Source organism: Podarcis filfolensis (assembly GCF_964270895.1).
Source record: "Podarcis filfolensis genome assembly, chromosome: 2".
NCBI lineage: Eukaryota > Metazoa > Chordata > Lepidosauria > Squamata > Lacertidae > Podarcis > Podarcis filfolensis.
This window is the reverse complement of record NC_139605.1, coordinates 100,182,846-100,202,284: the sequence shown is the minus strand read 5'-3', so window position 1 is coordinate 100,202,284 and position 19,439 is coordinate 100,182,846. Positions and strand designations below refer to the sequence as shown.

General features: G+C 41.6%; 1 protein-coding gene and 1 long non-coding RNA gene across 4 annotated transcripts in view; one reads left to right on the top strand and one right to left on the bottom strand.

Moving 5' to 3' along the window:
* LOC310755544 (ABC-type organic anion transporter ABCA8-like) overlaps nt 1-19,439 on the top strand; it is an 84,465-nt gene that overhangs the window by 5,558 nt on the left and 59,468 nt on the right. Inside the window, exons 2-3 of one of the 3 annotated variants that reach the window (XM_083598558.1) lie at nt 14,683-15,043; nt 17,292-17,404. In XM_083598558.1, the coding sequence (XP_083454684.1) occupies nt 17,300-17,404 (105 nt within the window). In that variant the 5' untranslated portion in view covers nt 14,683-15,043; nt 17,292-17,299. Of the gene's footprint in view, nt 1-14,682; nt 15,044-17,288; nt 17,405-19,439 lie in introns of all 3 variants that reach the window. The other 2 variants (XM_083598559.1, XM_083598560.1) reach the window with 2 other exon arrangements.
* On the bottom strand, nt 6,665-14,689 carry LOC310755735. The gene is made up of 2 exons (XR_014544487.1): nt 14,480-14,689; nt 6,665-7,193 (listed from the first exon to the last, which is right to left on the bottom strand). It is a non-coding gene; the product is annotated as an uncharacterized lncRNA (long non-coding RNA).

The window sequence follows — 19,439 nt, the reverse complement described above, 5'->3', positions numbered from 1 at the left end:
AAATTTTACCTTTGTACAGCAGGGTAGTTTCTACGCACACAAACACCCCTCTCTATCCTTCATCCAAGCAAGCAAGAGCCATTATTGAGGAAATATCCCACCCAGGAAAGCACACTCAAGCATACCCTTCAGCATTTTTCTGATGAAAATAGAGACATTTACTACTACTTTACTACTACTTTACTACTACCTTACCACCATTCTATTACTATTTTACTACAATCTTACTACTGTTTTACTACTATTTTACTACTATATTACTGTCACCCTACTATTATTTTACTACTGTCTTACTACCACTTTACTACCACTTTACTACTATTTTACTACTATCTTACTACCACTTTGCTACCACTTTACTACTATTTTACGACAATCCTAGTGCTACTTTACTACTACTTTACTACTATTCCACGCTTCACCGCTTCACTAATGTACCATTTTACTACCACTTTACTACTATTTTACTACTATCTTACTGCTGTTTTACTACTACCTTACTACCATTTTACTATTACTTGACTACTGCTTTACTACTGTTTTACTACTACTTTACTGCTATTTTACTACTATTCCACCACTTTACTATTGTTTTACCATTACTTAACTGCTACTTCACTACTGGTTTACTATTGCTTTACTATCACTTTACTACTGCTACTTTATTACTTATACTACTTTACTATTTATACCCCTATTTATACAGTAGACCTTCCTGAACAATGGCATGCCTGTCTATAGTATTGTTACTATTTTATTAATTGTATATACTGCCCTTCATCCGTAGATTTAAGGTTGGCTTACAACAGAAAAATGCAAGTTAAAAAACACAAAATACACAATAAAAACAAGAACAAGAACAAACCAATAAGCCTCCTCCCTCACCCTCTCCTTTGGCTTGTCCTTCACTCATGACTTCTCTCTTGTTCCTTGATCTTAACTTCCCCACTTTTGCAAACCTTCCAGTTGTCCCTAATTTTCCCGGGACAGTCCCAGTTTTATTGAAGCTGTCCTGGTTTCTGATGTTATCCTGCTTTTCCTTAGGACGTCCCTATGTTCATCGGAGAAATGTTGGATGGTATGGAGTTATACAACCCCCAAGCCATCCGAAGGCAACCTGTATAGGGAAGTTTTTTAATGTTTACTGTTTTATTACCTTTTTTATATGTTTTGGAAGCCGCCCAGAGTGGCTAGAGCAACCCAGGCAGATGGATGTGGTATAAATACAGTGGTACCTCGGGTTACATATGCTTCAGGTTACATATGCTTCAGGTTACACACTCCGCTAACCCAGAAATAGTGCTTCAGGTTAAGAACTTTGCTTCAGGATGAGAACAGAAATCGTGATCCGGCGGCACGGCGGCAGCAGGAGGCCCCATTAGCTAAAGTGGTGCTTCAGGTTAAGAACAGTTTCAGTTTAAGAACGGACCTCCGGAACGAATTAAGTACTTAACCTGAGGTACCACTGTAGTAAAATTGTTGTTACAGAACAGGGCACCCCTATTTTCATCGGAGAAATGTTGGAGGGTATGCTTTTGTCCTCACCTCAGTTTTGACTACTGGCTCCTCACACAGCTCCTGACTCACGACAGTGTGTTGCCCATCGCTCAGTTCTGACTAAAGGATTTTATGCGGCCATTGCTGGCGAGGACATTTTGGGAGCCAAAATATCCAACACCACTAAATTCTGGTGTACTTCTTTAGCATAATAGCGTAAACGGGGATCAACATACAAACAATGAGAAGCCATTCCCCCCCACCACTACTTTATATGGAAACAACTGGAAAAAACCTCTATGATTGAGGCTACCAACATGCCTGTTTGTACAATGAACACTTCTGAGGTAATTCTTTGGCCCCGCAAAAGCCTCTCAGTTTGCCCACTCGCTGCTGCTTATGCATGTTACTGGTTTCTCTGTTGAAAAAATACAGAGAGCTGACGGAGGAAGTTGAAAGACTTCTTTCCAGTGCTATTTTTCCAGAAAAAGAGGTGCTGGGACTCACAATGAAGTCCTCTTATAATGGCAATGGTGCCCACCTGAGAGGCGATGGAACTGAGTTCCAGCGAGTTCCAGCTGGAAAAAAGCGCTGATTCTTTCCCACTTTCTGTGTCAGCTCAATGTGCTTTGGAAGGCGCGGAATAATTCTTTCGGATCCGACTTTTAAACGTACTTTTTTTCTGTCTCTTGGGGCGAGAAGTGACCAAAAGGGTTGGAGCTTACTTCTTGAAAAATCCAAGAGAGCCCACTGAGGTCTAGAAAGTTTGGGGAGCCTTCTTCTGCGCTCTTCATAAAAACAAGCAGGTCCATTTGCCTTTTCGCAACACGTTCCATTTCTGTGGCTTTTATGTTTTTCCTTATTGCTATTTTAGTGATGGTTGTCTTTATTATTTAATGATTTACTTTGGCATCTTTCTTCACCCAGCCCTTCAAACAAGTTCCCTGGGCAGCTTTCAAGGTCATAAAATACGGTCAAAATGGAAGAATATTGCCAAAGCAACCCACACTAGATAAAAGCAGCAAAATCTAAAAGCCGCAGAGAAGTCTGCAGCTGAGCTCTTTTTATTGTCTGTTTGCTAGCTTTTGTTTGTTTAGGCTCAGGGACAGCTTTGGGTTTCCAAATGTGTGGGTTCAAATCATCGCAGCCTTTTAAGATTTGTTATTGATTTTGGGTGTTGATTTGCTTTTGTTTAAACAGGTGAAGTTAGTACTATATAGATATGCTTCAAAAAAAGAGAGGGCTTATACAAACTCATGAGGGAAACATGGATGGAACTGTATTATCATGGATGTTGTCCCAGAAATTAATAAATAATGCCCATCTTTCTGTGAATCTGTCTTGCTGTTGACTATGTGATGTTATTCTCTGATATGTCAGTTTAGTCATTAGGGCAGTTTTCTGTACTTTCTGTAACCATTCTTTTAATGGCAAAGCTCATTTTTTCTTCCCAAAGCTGAGCAATGAGCCTGTTAACATACAACAAATTGTACATTGGCATTCCCACTCCTGTTTTCAGCACACACAAAGGGGTTACACTGAAGGTTTTAGAGATAATGTATCCTAGAATTTCCTGCACTATGCTGAGAACCACACTTTCATTTTAATTTTTTTTTTTTACTCTGCTCCAGAAAATATGTAAATAATCTGCCCCTGATCACCTACATCTTGCTTAACTCATGAGGTGTAAGATGCCACTGATAGATTGTAGAGTTCTTTTAGATTAGCAGTTATTCATCTTTTAGGTATTGTTTTTGAAATTTAAAGTCTGTTTTGTTTGTATTGTACTGAGGTTGTATTTTCTCAGATCCTTTCACCACTTCTAGGGTTGCAACTGATCAAACGTGATGTCGGTGAGAAACATATATATTATGCTAATTAATTGCTTTGCATTCGCACTCCCTATTATACTTTTGAATTATGTATTTTGATACGGTAGGTCAATATATAGTTGCCATTTATTCTGCAATGTGTTGAAGCAGCAGATGTCTTAGGCAAATTAGTGAGATGATTGCTTGATTGTATGAGATTGCGCACCCATCGTTCAGCCAACTAGTCAAGTGCAGCATCTTCTGAGCTATTGTACAGTGGTACCTCAGGTTACATACGCTTCAGGTTACAGACTCCGCTAACCCAGAAATAGCACCTCGGGTTAAGAACTTTGCTTCAGGATGAGAACAGAAATCATGCTCCGGCAGCGCGGCGGCAGCAGGAGGCCCCATTAGCTAAAGTGGTGCTTCAGGTTAAGAACAGTTTCAGGTTAAGAACAGACCTCCGGAACGAATTAAGTACTTAACCCAAGGTATCACTGTATATTATTTTGCCCATTACCTGCTTAGTTTACCCTTCACATCCCTCAGACTCATCTTTGTGAAGCTGTCACCAATGTGTAGGCAATGGCTGTCTCAAATGTACACAATTCAGCTTAACTGCAACTTGAAAACAGCTTACATTTCCAAATCAGATGGAAGCTGGTTTGAGGGGAAAGGGCACCATTTCTCAAGAAACGACAGGATGTATATGGATTGTGGCTAGCGGCATGTGTGCATGGCTTCAAACACCAGTGGTGGGAGTGCACTGGAGCAAGAGTAAATTGTAATGTGTACACAGCCATATATATATATATATATTTTGCCAGTATATATACCAGTATAATATATCTATATCTATATCAATATATACCAGTATAATATACCTATATCTATATCTATCTATCTATCTATCTATCTATCAACAAACACACACACACACACACACACACACACACACACACAGTGTATATGGAAATGCAAGCCTTGCAATTTTAACATATCACCAGAAGGTGGCAGACTATGCAAAGACATTAAAAATGCAGATTTTGCTGAGGCTTTTATGCAAAATCTACAACTCAGTTGTAAAAGAGCCAGTCTTACGTCTTAAAGATCACTTCTATCCTCCCAGGAACTAAGGAAAGAGAAATATTCCTCTGTGGTTTTTCTAGGAATCTGCATTACGTTGTGCAACATTTTTTTTTAAGTACAAATGTGGCTACACAATAATGGTTTTCTTGTCAGAGGACAATAGACAAAGCTAGAAAAATTTAGGGTTTTTTTTTGTGTGTGTGGAAGAGAACAAATTCGGTCCCACTGTGGAACATTCCGTTTCCATGGCCTTTTGGTTAGTAGAGCAAAGCTGCCTTCCTGATGACCTCCAAAAAATATTTTCCTCCTCCTTTCCTGTATATTCACTTCTGTTCTCACTTTCAGAAAGTTCTATTCAAAGGAAACTATTGTACAAACTTTTGGTCACTGGAATTCCACCCCCAACTGGACTGGAGTGAGGATTCAATTGTGTGCTAGTAAGGGCCAAATCCAGGGTTAATTGGTTGAAGTGATCTGGAAGCAATTGGTTTGGTTTTGGCGTGTGTAACCTCAGATGAGTTGCAAAGCCCTTCCTTAGGCCTCATTCTTACTACACTTCCCTTAATGTTTTCAAAGTTAGTGAATGTGCTAAACGGTGTGTGTGTGTGTGTGTGTGTGTGTGTGTGTGTCTTTCCCCTACTTAAAAGTTTAACGTGAGGTGTCTTTACATCTGTCCGCTTCTTATATCCCTTGTACAGTGGAACTTCAGTTCTTGAACGTCTCCGTTGACAAACGTTTCAGAACCCGATAACCCAGAAGTAAATGCTTCTGTTTCCGAATGCGCCTTGGAAGTCAAACGGCTTCCGCTGCGTGTTTTTCAATTTTCTGAATTGAATTTGTAGATGGCCCTTTGACCCTCAGTTTTTAAATATTTCAGAACTCGAACGGTCTTCCGGAACAGATTACGTTCGAGAACCGAGGTACCACTGTATTGCTAGATATTTTCCTGTAAGGTGAGATTCCTTTTCTTGCTGCTGTTATTGCTGTTGTACCATGTTATCAATCTTCCATACCCAGGAAGGCCATATTCTCCAACATTCCTCAGATGAAAATACAGACTTTTCTCACTCTCCTGACCCTCCTCGACCCCCCCCATTTTTGTAGAGCATTTCCTATCAAAAGGTCAAGTGCCACCACCACCTTCTTCTTTGGCAATCACTCATGGCCAAATAAGTTTGTCTTCCATGAACACGGTTTTAACAGTCCGTAAGTGACTGTGGAGGCCAATTCTGGATCCACACATCCTTCCACAGTGGGGACCTAGGTTTCTGGGTGGGAGTTGATCACAGTGAAGGTTTGTCAAACGTGTCTTCCTCTTACCACAGTTCTTCCTTTTGTCCTGAGTTCGAGTGTCTTCAGAGTTCACGACACCTTTAGTAAAGGCTGTTCTCCAACTGGAGCGCTTGCAGGCCAGTGTTTCCCAATTGTCAATGTTTATACTACATTCTTTTAGATTTGCCTTGAGAGCATCTCTAAACCTCTTTTGTTGACCGCCAGCATTACGCTTTCCATTTTAAAGTTTGGAATAGAGTACCGGTAGTTGCTTTGGAAGACGATAATCAGGCATCTGCACAACACGACTGGTCCAGCGAAGTTGATGTTGAAGAATCATTGCTTTGACACTGGTGATCTTTGCTTCTTCCAGTACACTGGCATTAGTTTGCCTGTCTTTCCAAGTGATATGTAAAATTTTTTGGAGACACCGTTGACGGAATCTTTCGAGGAGTTGGAGATGGCATTTATAAGTGGTCCATGTTTCACAAGCATACTGTTAGTTTGGTAGTGCAATAGTTTTGTAAACATGCATTTTGTATGAACATCTATTGTGAAATAGATGTTAAATACATGTTAAATCTATGCTTAAAATTTTACGCTGAAAGATCCTACCAGAGTTCAGCATTTTTCATGTCCTATAATGACACCACAAACTCTCCCACATTATTCAATGAAACTGAAACATGCTTAACTTTGGCCGTACAGTACTTCGTTTTGTTATTTTGTCTGCAGTTTACAGGGAACAGAAGACAAACTGATAATTCAGCAATTATTTGGGACTTCATTCATTCCTTTTCAAAGGGCAGTGGCTCCAATCCAGCTACTGTTAGTCTTCAGTGGCTTCAATGGAACTTAATTACATAGTTAGCAACATTTAGCTGAATTAACACCAGAGATTTTGTTTAAACCGTCCCTGTCCCCCTGTCCCCCCCCCCAGTGATTGTGCCCTCTCAAATATCATCGTGGTAAAAGAAAGCAGATTATTGGGTAGATTATTAGTTATAGAATCCATTTCTCATTTCATTTATTAGACTTATTAATCACTTGTTACCCAAACGTCTCCAAGAGACAGCAGAAAAGATACAGTACATAATACCTTATGAGGAGGGGAAGTGGGGGCAATAATATAATACACTAATACATTAATATCATACCCTCCAAAATTTATCTGATGAAAATAGGGATGTCCTATTTAACAACCACAATTTATTATTTATACCCTGCCCATATGACTGGGTTGCCCCAGCTACTCTGGGTGGCTTCCAACACGTATAAAAACATGATAAAACGTTTTTTAAAGAAACCTTCCCTAGACAGGGCTGCCTTCAGATGTCTTCAAAAGGTTGCATAGTTACTCATCTCCCTGGCTCGGGGGTTGCATAACTCCATACCCTCCAACATTTCTGCAACGAAAATCGGCATGTCCTAAGGAAAAGCAGGGCATTCCGGGGTGCAATCAGAAACCAGGACGGCTTCTGTAAATCCAGGTCTGTCCCTGGAAAATAGGGACACTTGGAGGATCTGTAATATTTTATATAATATAGTAACAGTCATTTCAAAACATACTCACATAATAAACAGAGCAATAATTTGTCCCCAAACCATTCACACCAAACCAACAATTCCCCCCCTTTAGCCTTCCCACCCCACCCAGAAGTCTGGTGCTGAGGCCAGATGTTCCAAATCAATGGTGGGTGGGCCCAGTGTCCTCCAGGGATGGTCGATCATCTCTCCTCTCCCTTCAGGGGGATCAGTAGCACAACAAAGCTGGAGGGTGGTTCTCTACCCATACTAGCAATCAATGAAAGAAACTTTTGTAATGATTCCAAATGACAAAACCTCTTCCTATCCAGCTGATGTAAATTGGCAGCAATGTGAGATTTATATCCAGAGTTTGGAGTTGAGGACTGAACATTGTGCATCTCTGAAAACAAAACAAAAACCAGTCCCGAAACACCTCCATAGGGACAGAATAGATTTATAAATCAAATCAGGAAATGCTGAATTCCTGTCCCCACTCCCATGGTTGCGTAATTCCTCCTGAACACATGGCAGGTGCCCTTAAATGGACTAGAGGACCGTTCTTACGTTCTTAAAACTAACATTGTCTTTGATGCACCATTTTCATCTGGGGATAAGGCCAGAGAAACGCTAACCATAAAGGAAATGGAGGTTGCGGTGGGAGGGGGAGAATGAATGGAAAACACTAATGCCAGGGATAAACCAGAGAGGTGGGAAAGCCAGTGTGGTGTAGTGGTTAAGAGCGGTAGACTTGTAATCTGGTGAACCGGGTTTGTGTCTCCGCTCCTCCACATGCAGCTGCTGGGTGACCTTGGGCTAGTCACACTTCTCTGAAGTCTCTCAGCCCCACTCACCTCACAGAGTGTTTGTTGTGGGGGAGGAAGGGAAAGGAGTTTGTTAGCCACTTTGAGACTCCTTAGGGTAGTGATAAAGCGGGATATCAAATCCAAACTCTTCTTCTTCTTCTTCTCTTCTTCAAAGGTGCACAAAAAAAATATTGTTACAAACGTCTGCCCTTCGCTTTGCTGAGTGGTAGCAAGAGTTTCCAGGCACCCACACAGAGTCTGTGTTCCTTTGGAGAATTGATTCTCCTCCTCCCCCTTAAATACTTACAACAAACCTTTGAGGTGGGTGAGAGAGAGAGAGCGAGAGAGAGAGAGAGACTGGCTTAAGATCACCCAGTGAGCTTCATGCCCTAGTGGGGATTTGAACCCTGGTCTCTCCTAGGTCCTAGTCCAACGCTCTAACCAGTACACCACACTGCCTCACTTCCCTCACCTTGTTTTATAGGAAGCTTGCTCTGTTGTCCCAGCATCAACCTCCACATAAAACAGCTCCGACTGAAGAACAAAATATTTATTGTATATCTATCTGACTGACCTATACTGCCCGTCTGGACTTCAAACAACAGTATGTTCCCTAGAGGAGTTTTGTTTTGTTTGCCTTCCACTTTTCTCATCCTGTCCCAGAGCAACACCATATGGAGGTGGCTGGCGACTCTTTCTTCCCTCCACCCTTCTGGCTGAGGCAAGAAAAGAAAAAAGTTTTCAACTCGGTCATAAAAAAACCTTCCACCCACAGCTCTAACTGAATGGCTATGTGCAGTATAAGGTTTTAATTTCATTTTTCCAGCAGTTTCCACCCACCTAAATGTTTATTGGATTATCACTTTCAACGGCCCTATATTAGAACGAATATTTGATTCAAGAACCACAATTAATCAGAGAGTTTATAAAGATGTTACTACGGGGTCAGGTTGACTTGACATCTGAAGGGGTTCTAACAACTTTGGAAGGAAGAAGAGGCCTGCTTTTTTTTAGTATTTTTAGGTTAGAGGAGCAAGTTTAAATTCATAAACACACCTCTTTAAGAAAAGAGAATAAGTGTGAAATTTTGTTCACCAGTCATATAGATAAAGGCACCCTTGCGAAATTTTATGATCAAGCTTAGATCAGATTCCAGATGCATACATGAAAAAAAAATGGGAGAAAGAATTATCAGGTGTAATACTGAGGGAAGAATGGAAATGTATTTGGGACAATATCCCATTTAAACTGATGGCAGAAAATTCAAAGGAAAATTGTTGTAAGACTCTCTAAAATGCTAAATGTGATCTAATATGCAGGCTTAGAGTTTATACTTGCTGGAGATGTGGTTCAGTCAAAGCTGATTTTATACACATCTTTTGGAACTGTCTCAAAGTATGAGCCTTTACAAGATCTGTGCAGACTAATATGTCAGGATGTCTCATGAACTTTAGAACCTAAAGTTTTCTTGCTTGGTTATCTGAAGGATATTATTTTGGAAAATGATTTAGAAATAGTAATCAATCTTACAACAGCTGCAAAACGAATGATTGCTAAGAAGTGGGGGGAAAGTATATCCCTTTACAGAATCTGAGTGGATAGAGAAAAATATGGTCTTATTGTAACACTGATTAAGTTAACATATTAGAAAAGAATATGCAGAAACCAACCCAATAAGCATATGGAAAAACACTACAATTCCATGTAATGTTCTGGAATAACATGCTTAATGATGATGTTGAACCTTAAAGAGTGGAACAGGATCAAAGATAAAGAACTTGGAGAAGTGAAAAAATGCACTAGGAGGAGGAAGGAAGAAATTGTCATAAGAGTCAGGGGTAAAAAAAAGGAAAAGGAAATTATTGTGAATAATTGATGCATATTATTAGCTTTGTGTACCTTGACACATATTATACAGACAAACCTTGGTTGTCGAATGTAATCCATTCCGGAAGACTGTTCGACTTCCGAAATGTTCGACAACTGAGGATCAAAGGGCGGTCAGCAAAGGCAATGGAGAGAACAAGAAAGAAAAAAAAAACTCCCCAGAAGCTGTTTGGCTTCTGAAAATCGTTCAGAAACCAGAGCAGTTACTTCTGGGTTTTCAGCATTCCAGAGAAAAAACATACGATAACGGAGGCATTTGGGAACCGAGCTTTGACTGTACCTGTGACCATTTACCGGTAATTAGATGGAATACTGAAAGGTAAAACCAGTGCTTTTTTCTGGGGGTATGCAGGGATACGCATACCTGTAAACGTTTTGTGAATTTAAGTTTGGCCTCATTGAGGAGCAGTATATCAATATGAGTAGGAAAATGAGAGTACCCCATAACATATTTTTAAAGAAAAAAAGCACTGGGTAAAACCATCTCTTTTCATTTTCTTTGCTGGATAAAAACTCACTCTCAGTTGTGGGTCTCAGGACTCTTTCCTTTTGCATATTGGTGTGGATTAGCTCTGGTGAACATTTCTCTGCATTGTGTTCTGTTTGCTCTTATGCTTTGGCAATGGTTTCCTCTGTTAGCCATTGTGGGACCTCCTGGAAATACCACCTTATTTTATTTTTAATTTTTTATTTTGTAAGTACAGTGGTACCTCGGGTTAATTACTTAATTCGTTCTGGAGGTCCGTTCTTAACCTGAAACTGTTCTTAACCTGAAGCACCACTTTAGCTAATGGGGCCACCTGCTGCCGCCGCGCCGCCAGAGCACGATTTCTGTTCTCATCCTGAAGCAAAGTTCTTAACCTGAAGCACTATTTCTGGGTTAGCAGAGTCTGTAAACTGAAGTGTATGTAACCTGAAGCGTAATGTAACCTGAGGTACCACTGTATGATTATTTTCCTGCAGTAAAGGAGTGGATTCCTGGATTGGTTAGCCCTCCCAGTCATTCCACTAGGCACTGTAGCATTATAGCATTCTTAATATTCTCTCTTTCAAATTGTATCTTGCTAAAAATTCTTTTTAATAGAAACGCATTTTGGCACAAATTGAAAGATTGACTGATTAATAAGTAAAAAAGATTTGATGGTAAGATGGTGCCCACCACAAAAGCTATACAGTGGTACCTCTGGATGCGAATGGGATCCGTTCCGGAGCCCCATTCGCATCCAGAGCAGAACATGACCTGCATCTGCATGGGTTGTGATTCGCCGCTTCTGTGCATGTGCTTGACGTAATTTTGAGCGTTTGTGCATGCGCGAGCGGCGAAACCTGGAAGTAACGCCTTCCGTTACTTCTGGGTCGCCGAGGAGCGTAACCTGAAAACGCTCAACCTGAAGCGACTTTAACCCGAGGTATGACTGTAGTGGAAGATCTGAGGCCCTAAAAATGTTGCTGGACTACAACTCCCATCATCCCTGACCACCGGCTTGGCTGAAGGGAACTAGAGTCCAACAAGGTCTGGAGGGCTTCTTTCATCGTCCCAGCACTGACCATGATATGTGAACAAAATTCTGCCAATAAGTGAATAACAAGATGTTTATTGTGTGTTTTTCTGACCTAAACTGCCTGGACTTCCAACAGCTGGATGTTCCCTACAAGACTTTTAAAAGAAGTGGGTTTTTTTTGGAACTTATCCTGTCCCAGAGCAACACTGGCTATTCTTTCCTTCCTCCACCCTTTTGGGCTGAGGTAATCCTTCAAAATTGCTTCGTGTTTTCAAGTCTTTTTGAAAGAAAGCTTCCATCCGCTGCTCTTCTGCCCAGTTTAAGGTTTCTAATGTCTTTTCCCTGCAGTCCCCCCCCCCCAACTTAAACTGCAAACATTTCTTGGCAGGTTGCCTCTGTGGTCAAGTCTAGATTAATGTTGGTTGTGGAGATTTACCTTGACAATGTTTACACATGTTCACTATAAGCAAACTTACACACCAATGAAATATTTCAATAGATATTGCGCAGCAGACATTATCAAACAGTAAAAGAAAACCAATAGACTTTTAATGATGAAATCCATCTTACCCACAAGAAGTTTCCTGTTTACTCCAGTGGACGGGGGACACATTTAATCACCCCGTTTCCCCCTGCTACGCCGCTGCTGCGGTCAGCTGCATTTCCTGGGGGGGGGGGTGGAACCCCAATGTGGAAAATGCAATCGGACTACATTGCAGGGTTGTCAAAAGGTCCTCCCCCTCCCAGCTCCCCTCATCCATCCAACCACATTAAAGTGCCCATTTTTTTCACTGCCCAACAAGATTTGTATCACCACACAGGTATATATTAGAGTCTTAGTCCCTCCCTGTAACAAATTCTTTCAGATGTTATGATAAAATGGGAACAAGATATAGGCCACACAATTGAATTGGATAACTGGAAAGAACTATGGACAAAGAATATAAAATTTACGGCTTGTTACTTAATGAGAGAAAATCTCATGAAAACGCAATACAGGGTGGTATTGGACCCCTGTAAAGCTTGCAAAAATTAATAAAACTTATAACAAGAAATGTTGGAGGTGCAAAAATCAAGTAGGAACCTTTTACCATATGTGGTGGGCGTGCCCAGAGATTAGAAAGTTCTGGGACATGACCTATGAGGAGATGAAAAAGTTATTAAAAATTACATTCAACAAAAAACCGGAATAATTTCTTTTGGGAATTTTGACAAACAATATCCCTAAAAAGAAAACAAGACTATTTCTTTATGTAGCATGTAGTGGCTAAGTATTGGAAGGAAGATCATATACCCACCAAAGAAGAATGGTTGTGTAAACTGTGTGAGTACTTGGAACTCGCGAAGCTGACAGATATAAGATATAAGTATAACAAGATAGTTAAAAAAGAATGGGATTACCTAAATAACTACTTGATGAACCAAGGTTCATCAGCTAAGATCTGGCTGTGTTTAGAATAACGCCGCAAAGGAAAAAACTCCCTGATACCAAGATGAGGGATTTACTGAAATACAGACAGGTAGACTTTAATTAGAAATAATGAACTGTTATGAAGTTGGCGGAAGTTGACAACAACTATGTTTCTTTTTTTTGGAAATGTCTTAGTTTATTGAAGAATGAACTAATGTTGTTTTATGTAGGCTTCCTTTTTTCTTTTCTTTTTCTTTTCTTTCTAAGATTTAAATGTACTTACAAAAAGGCATATATTTATATCTCTTACTTCTTTCTTCCTTTCTGGAGTTTCTGATTTTATTCTTTTCTTTTTTTGCTCTCTCTACATAAGTCTTTTTTGTTTAAGTTTGTGAGTTTTGATTTATGTATATGTGCAATACAATACAATCAGAGCTGTTCCGCCTGGCCTTTGGTTTGGACTCAGTCTGACCCTTATGTTTCCCTCCCCTTATGGTTTTGATCTATGGGCTGCTTTTAAAACGGAACGGGTGCGAGTGCCTGCGGAATTTTAAGGGAGCGTCTTATATTCAGGTATTCTCTCCTCCCCCCCCCGAATTTTAAAGGTGCAGCTTATATTCAGGTACGGCTTATATTCAGGCCAATACGGTAATAAATGACTAGGAAACAAATGTTTAACCACACAACTGGATTTTCTACCACCGCTTTGCTCCAGATGGAAGGCAGGGTGATGGCAGCAAAACTAAATCTTGGAAATAAAAAGAGGAGTAGAATCAGTCCCCCCCCCTTTGGGGGACAGTTAAGATCTATTGGTACATGACAAATCTGCCCTAGGTGCATATTTTGCTGGTGAGCCAGTGTGGTGTAGTGGTTAAGAGCGGTGGACTCTAATATGGTGAACCGGGTTCATGTCTCCACTCCTCCACATGCAGCTGCTGGGTGACCTTGGGCTAGTCACACTTCTCTGAAGTCTCTCAGCCTCACTCACCTCACAGGAGGAAGGGAAAGGAGATTGTTAGCAGCTTTGAAACTCCTTCGGGTAGTGATAAAGCAGGATAACAAATCCAAACTCTTTTTCTTCTCCTCCTCCTTACTACAGATATGGTAAGTGAAGTGTTAAGAACTGGTAGGCTGTTGCTCATTGTGGAATAATTTACTGCCAGTTACCACTAGAGGCCAGCTGATATTAAGTGCAATGAGACCACACATCTGGATCTCGAGTTGCTTTTACCCAGCACAATCAGAAACAGCCCAGGAAAGAGAGAGAGCCCATATATAGCTCTCTCAGGAAAAGCATTGCTAATTTGTGATTCTGGGTGTGTGTTTTTTATCCCACTAACTGCAACTCTGAATGAAGATTTCTTACTGCCCGATAGGAATCACAAGGAATATGTTATTTCCCCCCTATAGAAGGGACCTAATAACCTCAAGTAGTACTCTAGATCAAACAATAACTCAGTTTTGTGGGTCTGCCAGGTAAGGTAGCTAGGTGAAAAAGAGCCCAATTAAGTTACACCTGCCCAAACTGCTTCCTATTAAAAGTGCAGAAGCCCTCTTTCTGATGTGACTGCTTTGGTAGTGGATTGTGGAATAATTGCTTTATGCCGATTGATTTTAAACTTGGATATCACAATGACTGAACCCTGCTCTCCCATGGTGATCAAGGAGTTCATTATTTACCTGGTTCCTCTGTCTCTGCTCTGCCGTTTACTTATGCTCCTTATATCATGGAGTGGTGGTAGTCTAAAATGACATTCTTTCCAGTTATACCAAACACAAGCCATGCTTGGGGAATCTGAGACCTCTTACTGCTCAGAAATTGGAGTGCACTTAAAAGTACTCTCCCACGTTGCAATACATTGCTCCTTTTCAATTTGCTGCAGGCAGAATATATTTACAAAGTTGTTTGCCTGTGCAAAACTCTGGGGCACAGTTTTCCATCAGCGGTCCAGCTGTATCAAGAATGATTAAGTCTTGTCAGAACAAAGAAATCTCTTCAACTGTCCTGGGAGAAGATTTTCGAGGGGAGGAACTACTGGAGGACAAAAACACGAAGTTGTTGTGAATGGCCGTTGCTTTTTCTGGCTGCATTTATGGACTGGAAAGAGAAAAGGCAGAAAGAAGCAGAAAGAGTAGTTGGAGGCTTTATAAATCATATTTCAGACAAAGAAAATACATTGCTGTTATTATGCAGTTTTCTTTGAATCCTTTGCTGACGTTTTAGCCTAAATTGATTACTTTAAGGTAAGCTTTTCAATGTTGCTTTCTCTTTGCCTCTCGATGCATTTTCTTGCCATTAATACCTGATGGGAAGCCTAGTTATTTGGGAGCAAAAAGGGAAAGAGGGGAGAATTGCTGCTGAATGAATGCAAACTCACTTACTCAAAGTGCTTGGATATCAACTGATAAGTGATCTGGATATTTTAACCTATGTACCTAAACTCTGCCAGCTCATCTTGACTCATTTGTGGATTAACATTGGAGTCCTATATGCTTGTTTGGGAGTAACTCTCCTTAAACTTGGCGAGTCTTAGTTTTGAGTAAATCTGCATAGGATTGCACATGCCAACTATGTGAAATCCTCTGCAGAGTTTGATTGGTATGCCTGTGATTTGATTTATTTAGGTCAGTCTAAAATAAATGTCTTCCTGTTGCAGCAATATCCTGACCTAGAATTTTCTTTTACCCATAGAAATATTTTAACACAATTTTGTTGTTAAAGCACTTGAGCAGTAAAAACCATGGGAAAGCTAGCTCTGAAACTGCGAATGCTAAGAGTTTTACCATCCATGTGGAGGTATTAACGTTGCCATCCCAAATTAGTTTTATACAAAGCATTGCAAAGTTTTGACAGGTGTTCCTTATTAGGTTTGTTAGCAGCTTCACTTGATTTGGTAAAGCTGGTCACTGGTTTGTTTATGAATTTGATTGGAATAATATTCTCTTGAGTCATATTTCCTACCTTTTCTTCCCTGCTGTCCTAAATGGAATCTGCAGGCAGATGAATAGTTGAAGTAGACTGGTTGGACTCGCCACCTAAGAATGGGTTTGCCAGATCACATACCCAAGATCGCCTCTGTCCCTTTAAATATTCTGACAGCCGGAGATTATGCAACCATTCTGCCCCTCACTGTGTTTCTCTCTCACTGCCTTCTGTTGGGTGAAGTCTAAGTTTATTCCCACCCCCAACAGGATTTATATATTGCTTAATTAAAACTTCTAAGCAGTTTACATAAAATGCAATATATATGTGAATATGGCCAATAAAATCAGGTGTTAAAAATGAACCCACCTACTTTTCTTTCCAAAATAAAATCTCATTCGGGGCCATGGAACAACAGGATGGGAATCCCAATATACTTGCACTGAAACATTTCAAGCAGAATCTTCACCTAGAGCACTGTTTCCCAAACTTGGGTCTCCAGCTGTTTTGGGACTACAACTCCCATCATCCCTGGCCACTGGTCCTGCTAGCTAGGGATGATGGGTGTTGTAGTAGTCGAACAACAACTGGAGACCTAAGTTTGGGGAACACTGACCTAGAGATTGAAACACTACATGGAAGAAGAATGTTAGAACTCAGATGCTCTCTCAAACCTATTAGAGTATTTGGTATCTGATGCTCAAACATCCCGTTGTGTTCATGGATGGGTGCAAAATAACTCAAGGTCAAAGGTAGCAGTAGGTCCAGGAATGCTTAAACATGATGAGCAGCAGAGTGGGAACATGTTTTATTGAGATCCTAACTCAACTTTGGCATGACACTAACTGGATTTTCCCTATGCACACGTTGATAAAGTTTGATTTAACCTCTTACCTCTAACATCTGTTTGTCATTAAACACATGAGGCAAAAACCAAGTGGCACCAGCCAATCAGCCAAATGGCAAATTTCCTACCGGGTCCCTGCTCCAAAACAGACGACCCCTAGACAGGCATAGCAAGGCCATAAGAACAACCCTGAATATAGGGAGAGGAGGGCGGGTGATCCGCTGCATGTCGCAAGAAAGTGAAACACTCCAGCGACGTGCAGCAGCCAATAGCCAACCCAACTGACCAAATTTCTGCCCCAGCAACAGAGGGGCAACCAATGGGGTGTTGTGGCCATCCAAACGGGCCCGCCCCACAACAAGGAGGCAGTTTCTGGTGATCTCACCACATAAGTGCCCTCCATGATGGAGGACCCAACCTGTCAAACCTCCCCCCCCCCAATATCCAGTATGATGTTTTCATCCTTGACCATTGTCCATGCTCCTTGGGGCTGATGGGAGTTGTAGTTCAAAATATCTGAAGAGCACCAAGTTGGGAGAGGCTAGTCTGGACTCTGTATGGTATCTACACATACCCAGCTAGGAAAATCAATATACGCACAGAACTTTGTGCAAATAAGTGGGAGGGTGGGTTGTGTTGCAATTTATTCCTTTGCCCAGTGCCGCACTTTGCCTAGAGTGAGTAACCTCTGACTGAACAGGCTTATTTTTCATTTTAAGCAGGCTTGAAAATGCAGGGACAACGCCAGAGGAATAGAAGTGTGTATCAACAGACAATTGCACTTTTGTGGAAAAATATAATTCTGAAATGGAGGATGAGGATGCAAAGCTTTCAGGCAAGTAAAAATTGCTAATCAAGGGGAAATAAATGTTCAGCATTTCTTCTCCTGTTCTTTTTTAAAATTTAAAGTTGTGAAAATTGATTAAGCGTTTGAATACAAACTGCTAACTTGTGTGCTATATTGCCATTGCCATTGCCATTTTGTTTTACAGTGAAGTCAAGGGGAGAAGCCACTCGTAAAGTTGCAATGGGGAACTAGCCTTTTCAATTACTGTGTTAATTGCAGAAAATTTATTTGATTTGTCAGTGCATATCATTCCAAGGATGTTCTAATAAACATGCAAGAAATAGTAGGATAAATTATAGTCCACTTATTTTTTTCTTTTATTATCATTTACCTATATACCTCTTTTTGGCCCAATGTCCCAACATATTATCAGTATCAGCATATTAAGGATGGATGGCGGCTAACAGATTGAGGTTGAATCCTGACAAGACAGAAGTACTGTTTTGGGGGGACAGGAGGCGGGTGGGTGTGGAGGATTCCCTGGTCCTGAATGGGGTAACTGTGCCCCTGAAGGACCAGGTGCGCAGCCTGGGAGTCATTTTGGACTCACAGTTGTCCATGGAGGCACAGGTCAATTCTGTGTCCAGGGCTGCTGTTTATCAGCTCCATCTGGTACACAGGCTGAGATCCTATCTGCCCGCAGACTGTCTCGCCAGAGTGGTGCATGCTCTAGTTATCTCCCGCTTGGACTACTGCAATGCGCTCTACGTGGGGCTACCTTTGAAGGTGACCCAGAAACTACAACTAATCAAGAATGCGGCAGCTAGACTGGTGACTGGGGGCAGCCGCTGAGACCATATAACACCGGTCTTGAAAGACCTACACTGGCTCCCAGTATGTTTCCGAGCACAATTCAAAGTGTTGGTGCTGACCTTTAAAGCCCTAAACAGCCTCGGCCCAGTATACCTGAAGGAGCGTCTCCACCCCCATCGTTCTGCCAGGACACTGAGGTCCAGTGCCGAGGGCCTTTTGGCAGTTCCCTCACTGCGAGAAGCAAAGCTACAGGGAACCAGGCAGAGGCCTTCTCGGTAGTGGCACCCGCCCTGTGGAACACCCTCCCATCAGATATCAAAGAGAAAAACAACTACCAGACTTTTAGAAGACATCTGAAGGTAGCCCTGTTTCGGGAAGTTTTTAATGTTTAACAGACCAATGTATTTTAATATTTTGTAGGAAGCCGCCCAGAGTGGCTGGGGAAACCCAACCAGACGGGTGGGGTATAAATAATAAATTATTATTATTATTATTAATATTAATATTATTGTTGTTGTTATTATACCGAATAACAGTCCAACAAAATATAATCAATCACAAAGACAAACAGACACCTGTATGGCTATTTGCTGTAACTGGGTAAAAGTTCACCTATGATAATTTAATGGATCCTATGAATCTGGGCCATAGCATATATCAGAGGTTTTCAGCTGTTTTTAGTCCATGGCTCCCTTGACCAACTATATTCTTTTTGAGGCTCCGGTGGGGGAAATGCGCTCCGAGCCTCTGTAGCCCAGTTAAGTCACCCCTTGCCTGCAGCTCCTGCAGCCCCTCACCCCTTTTCAAACACGCTCCTTTGTGATGTGTTCCTTCAGACTCCTCCCCTCTCCCCTCTCTTTGGGAGTCCTCCAGGCAGCAGCCGCCACCGCCCCTGGTCTCTGAGCTGCCCTGCCTGCCCCAAACAGAGGTGCCTGGCCAGCCCTAGAGCCACCAGTTGCCCTGGGGAGCTTGTAGCCAGGGCTGCTGCAACAAACAGCCATGCAAACATATGCTGTGCACCCGGGGGCGGGGCGAACGTCCCAGGGGGGAGGGACAAGCATTCCCAGGGGGCGCCGTGGCGAGTGTCCCAGGGGGTTAGATGCCCATGGGGGCGGAGTGAGCCGCCCATTGGGGGTGGAGCAAGCTGCACATGGCAGGGGGGTGGAGAGGGGGCCACGCCACTTTGCCAGCAGCCTTCCTCCCTTCCCTCTTACTTTTTTCTTTTTTGAATTTTTAAAATTCATTTTTCTTTCTCATTCATTACACACAT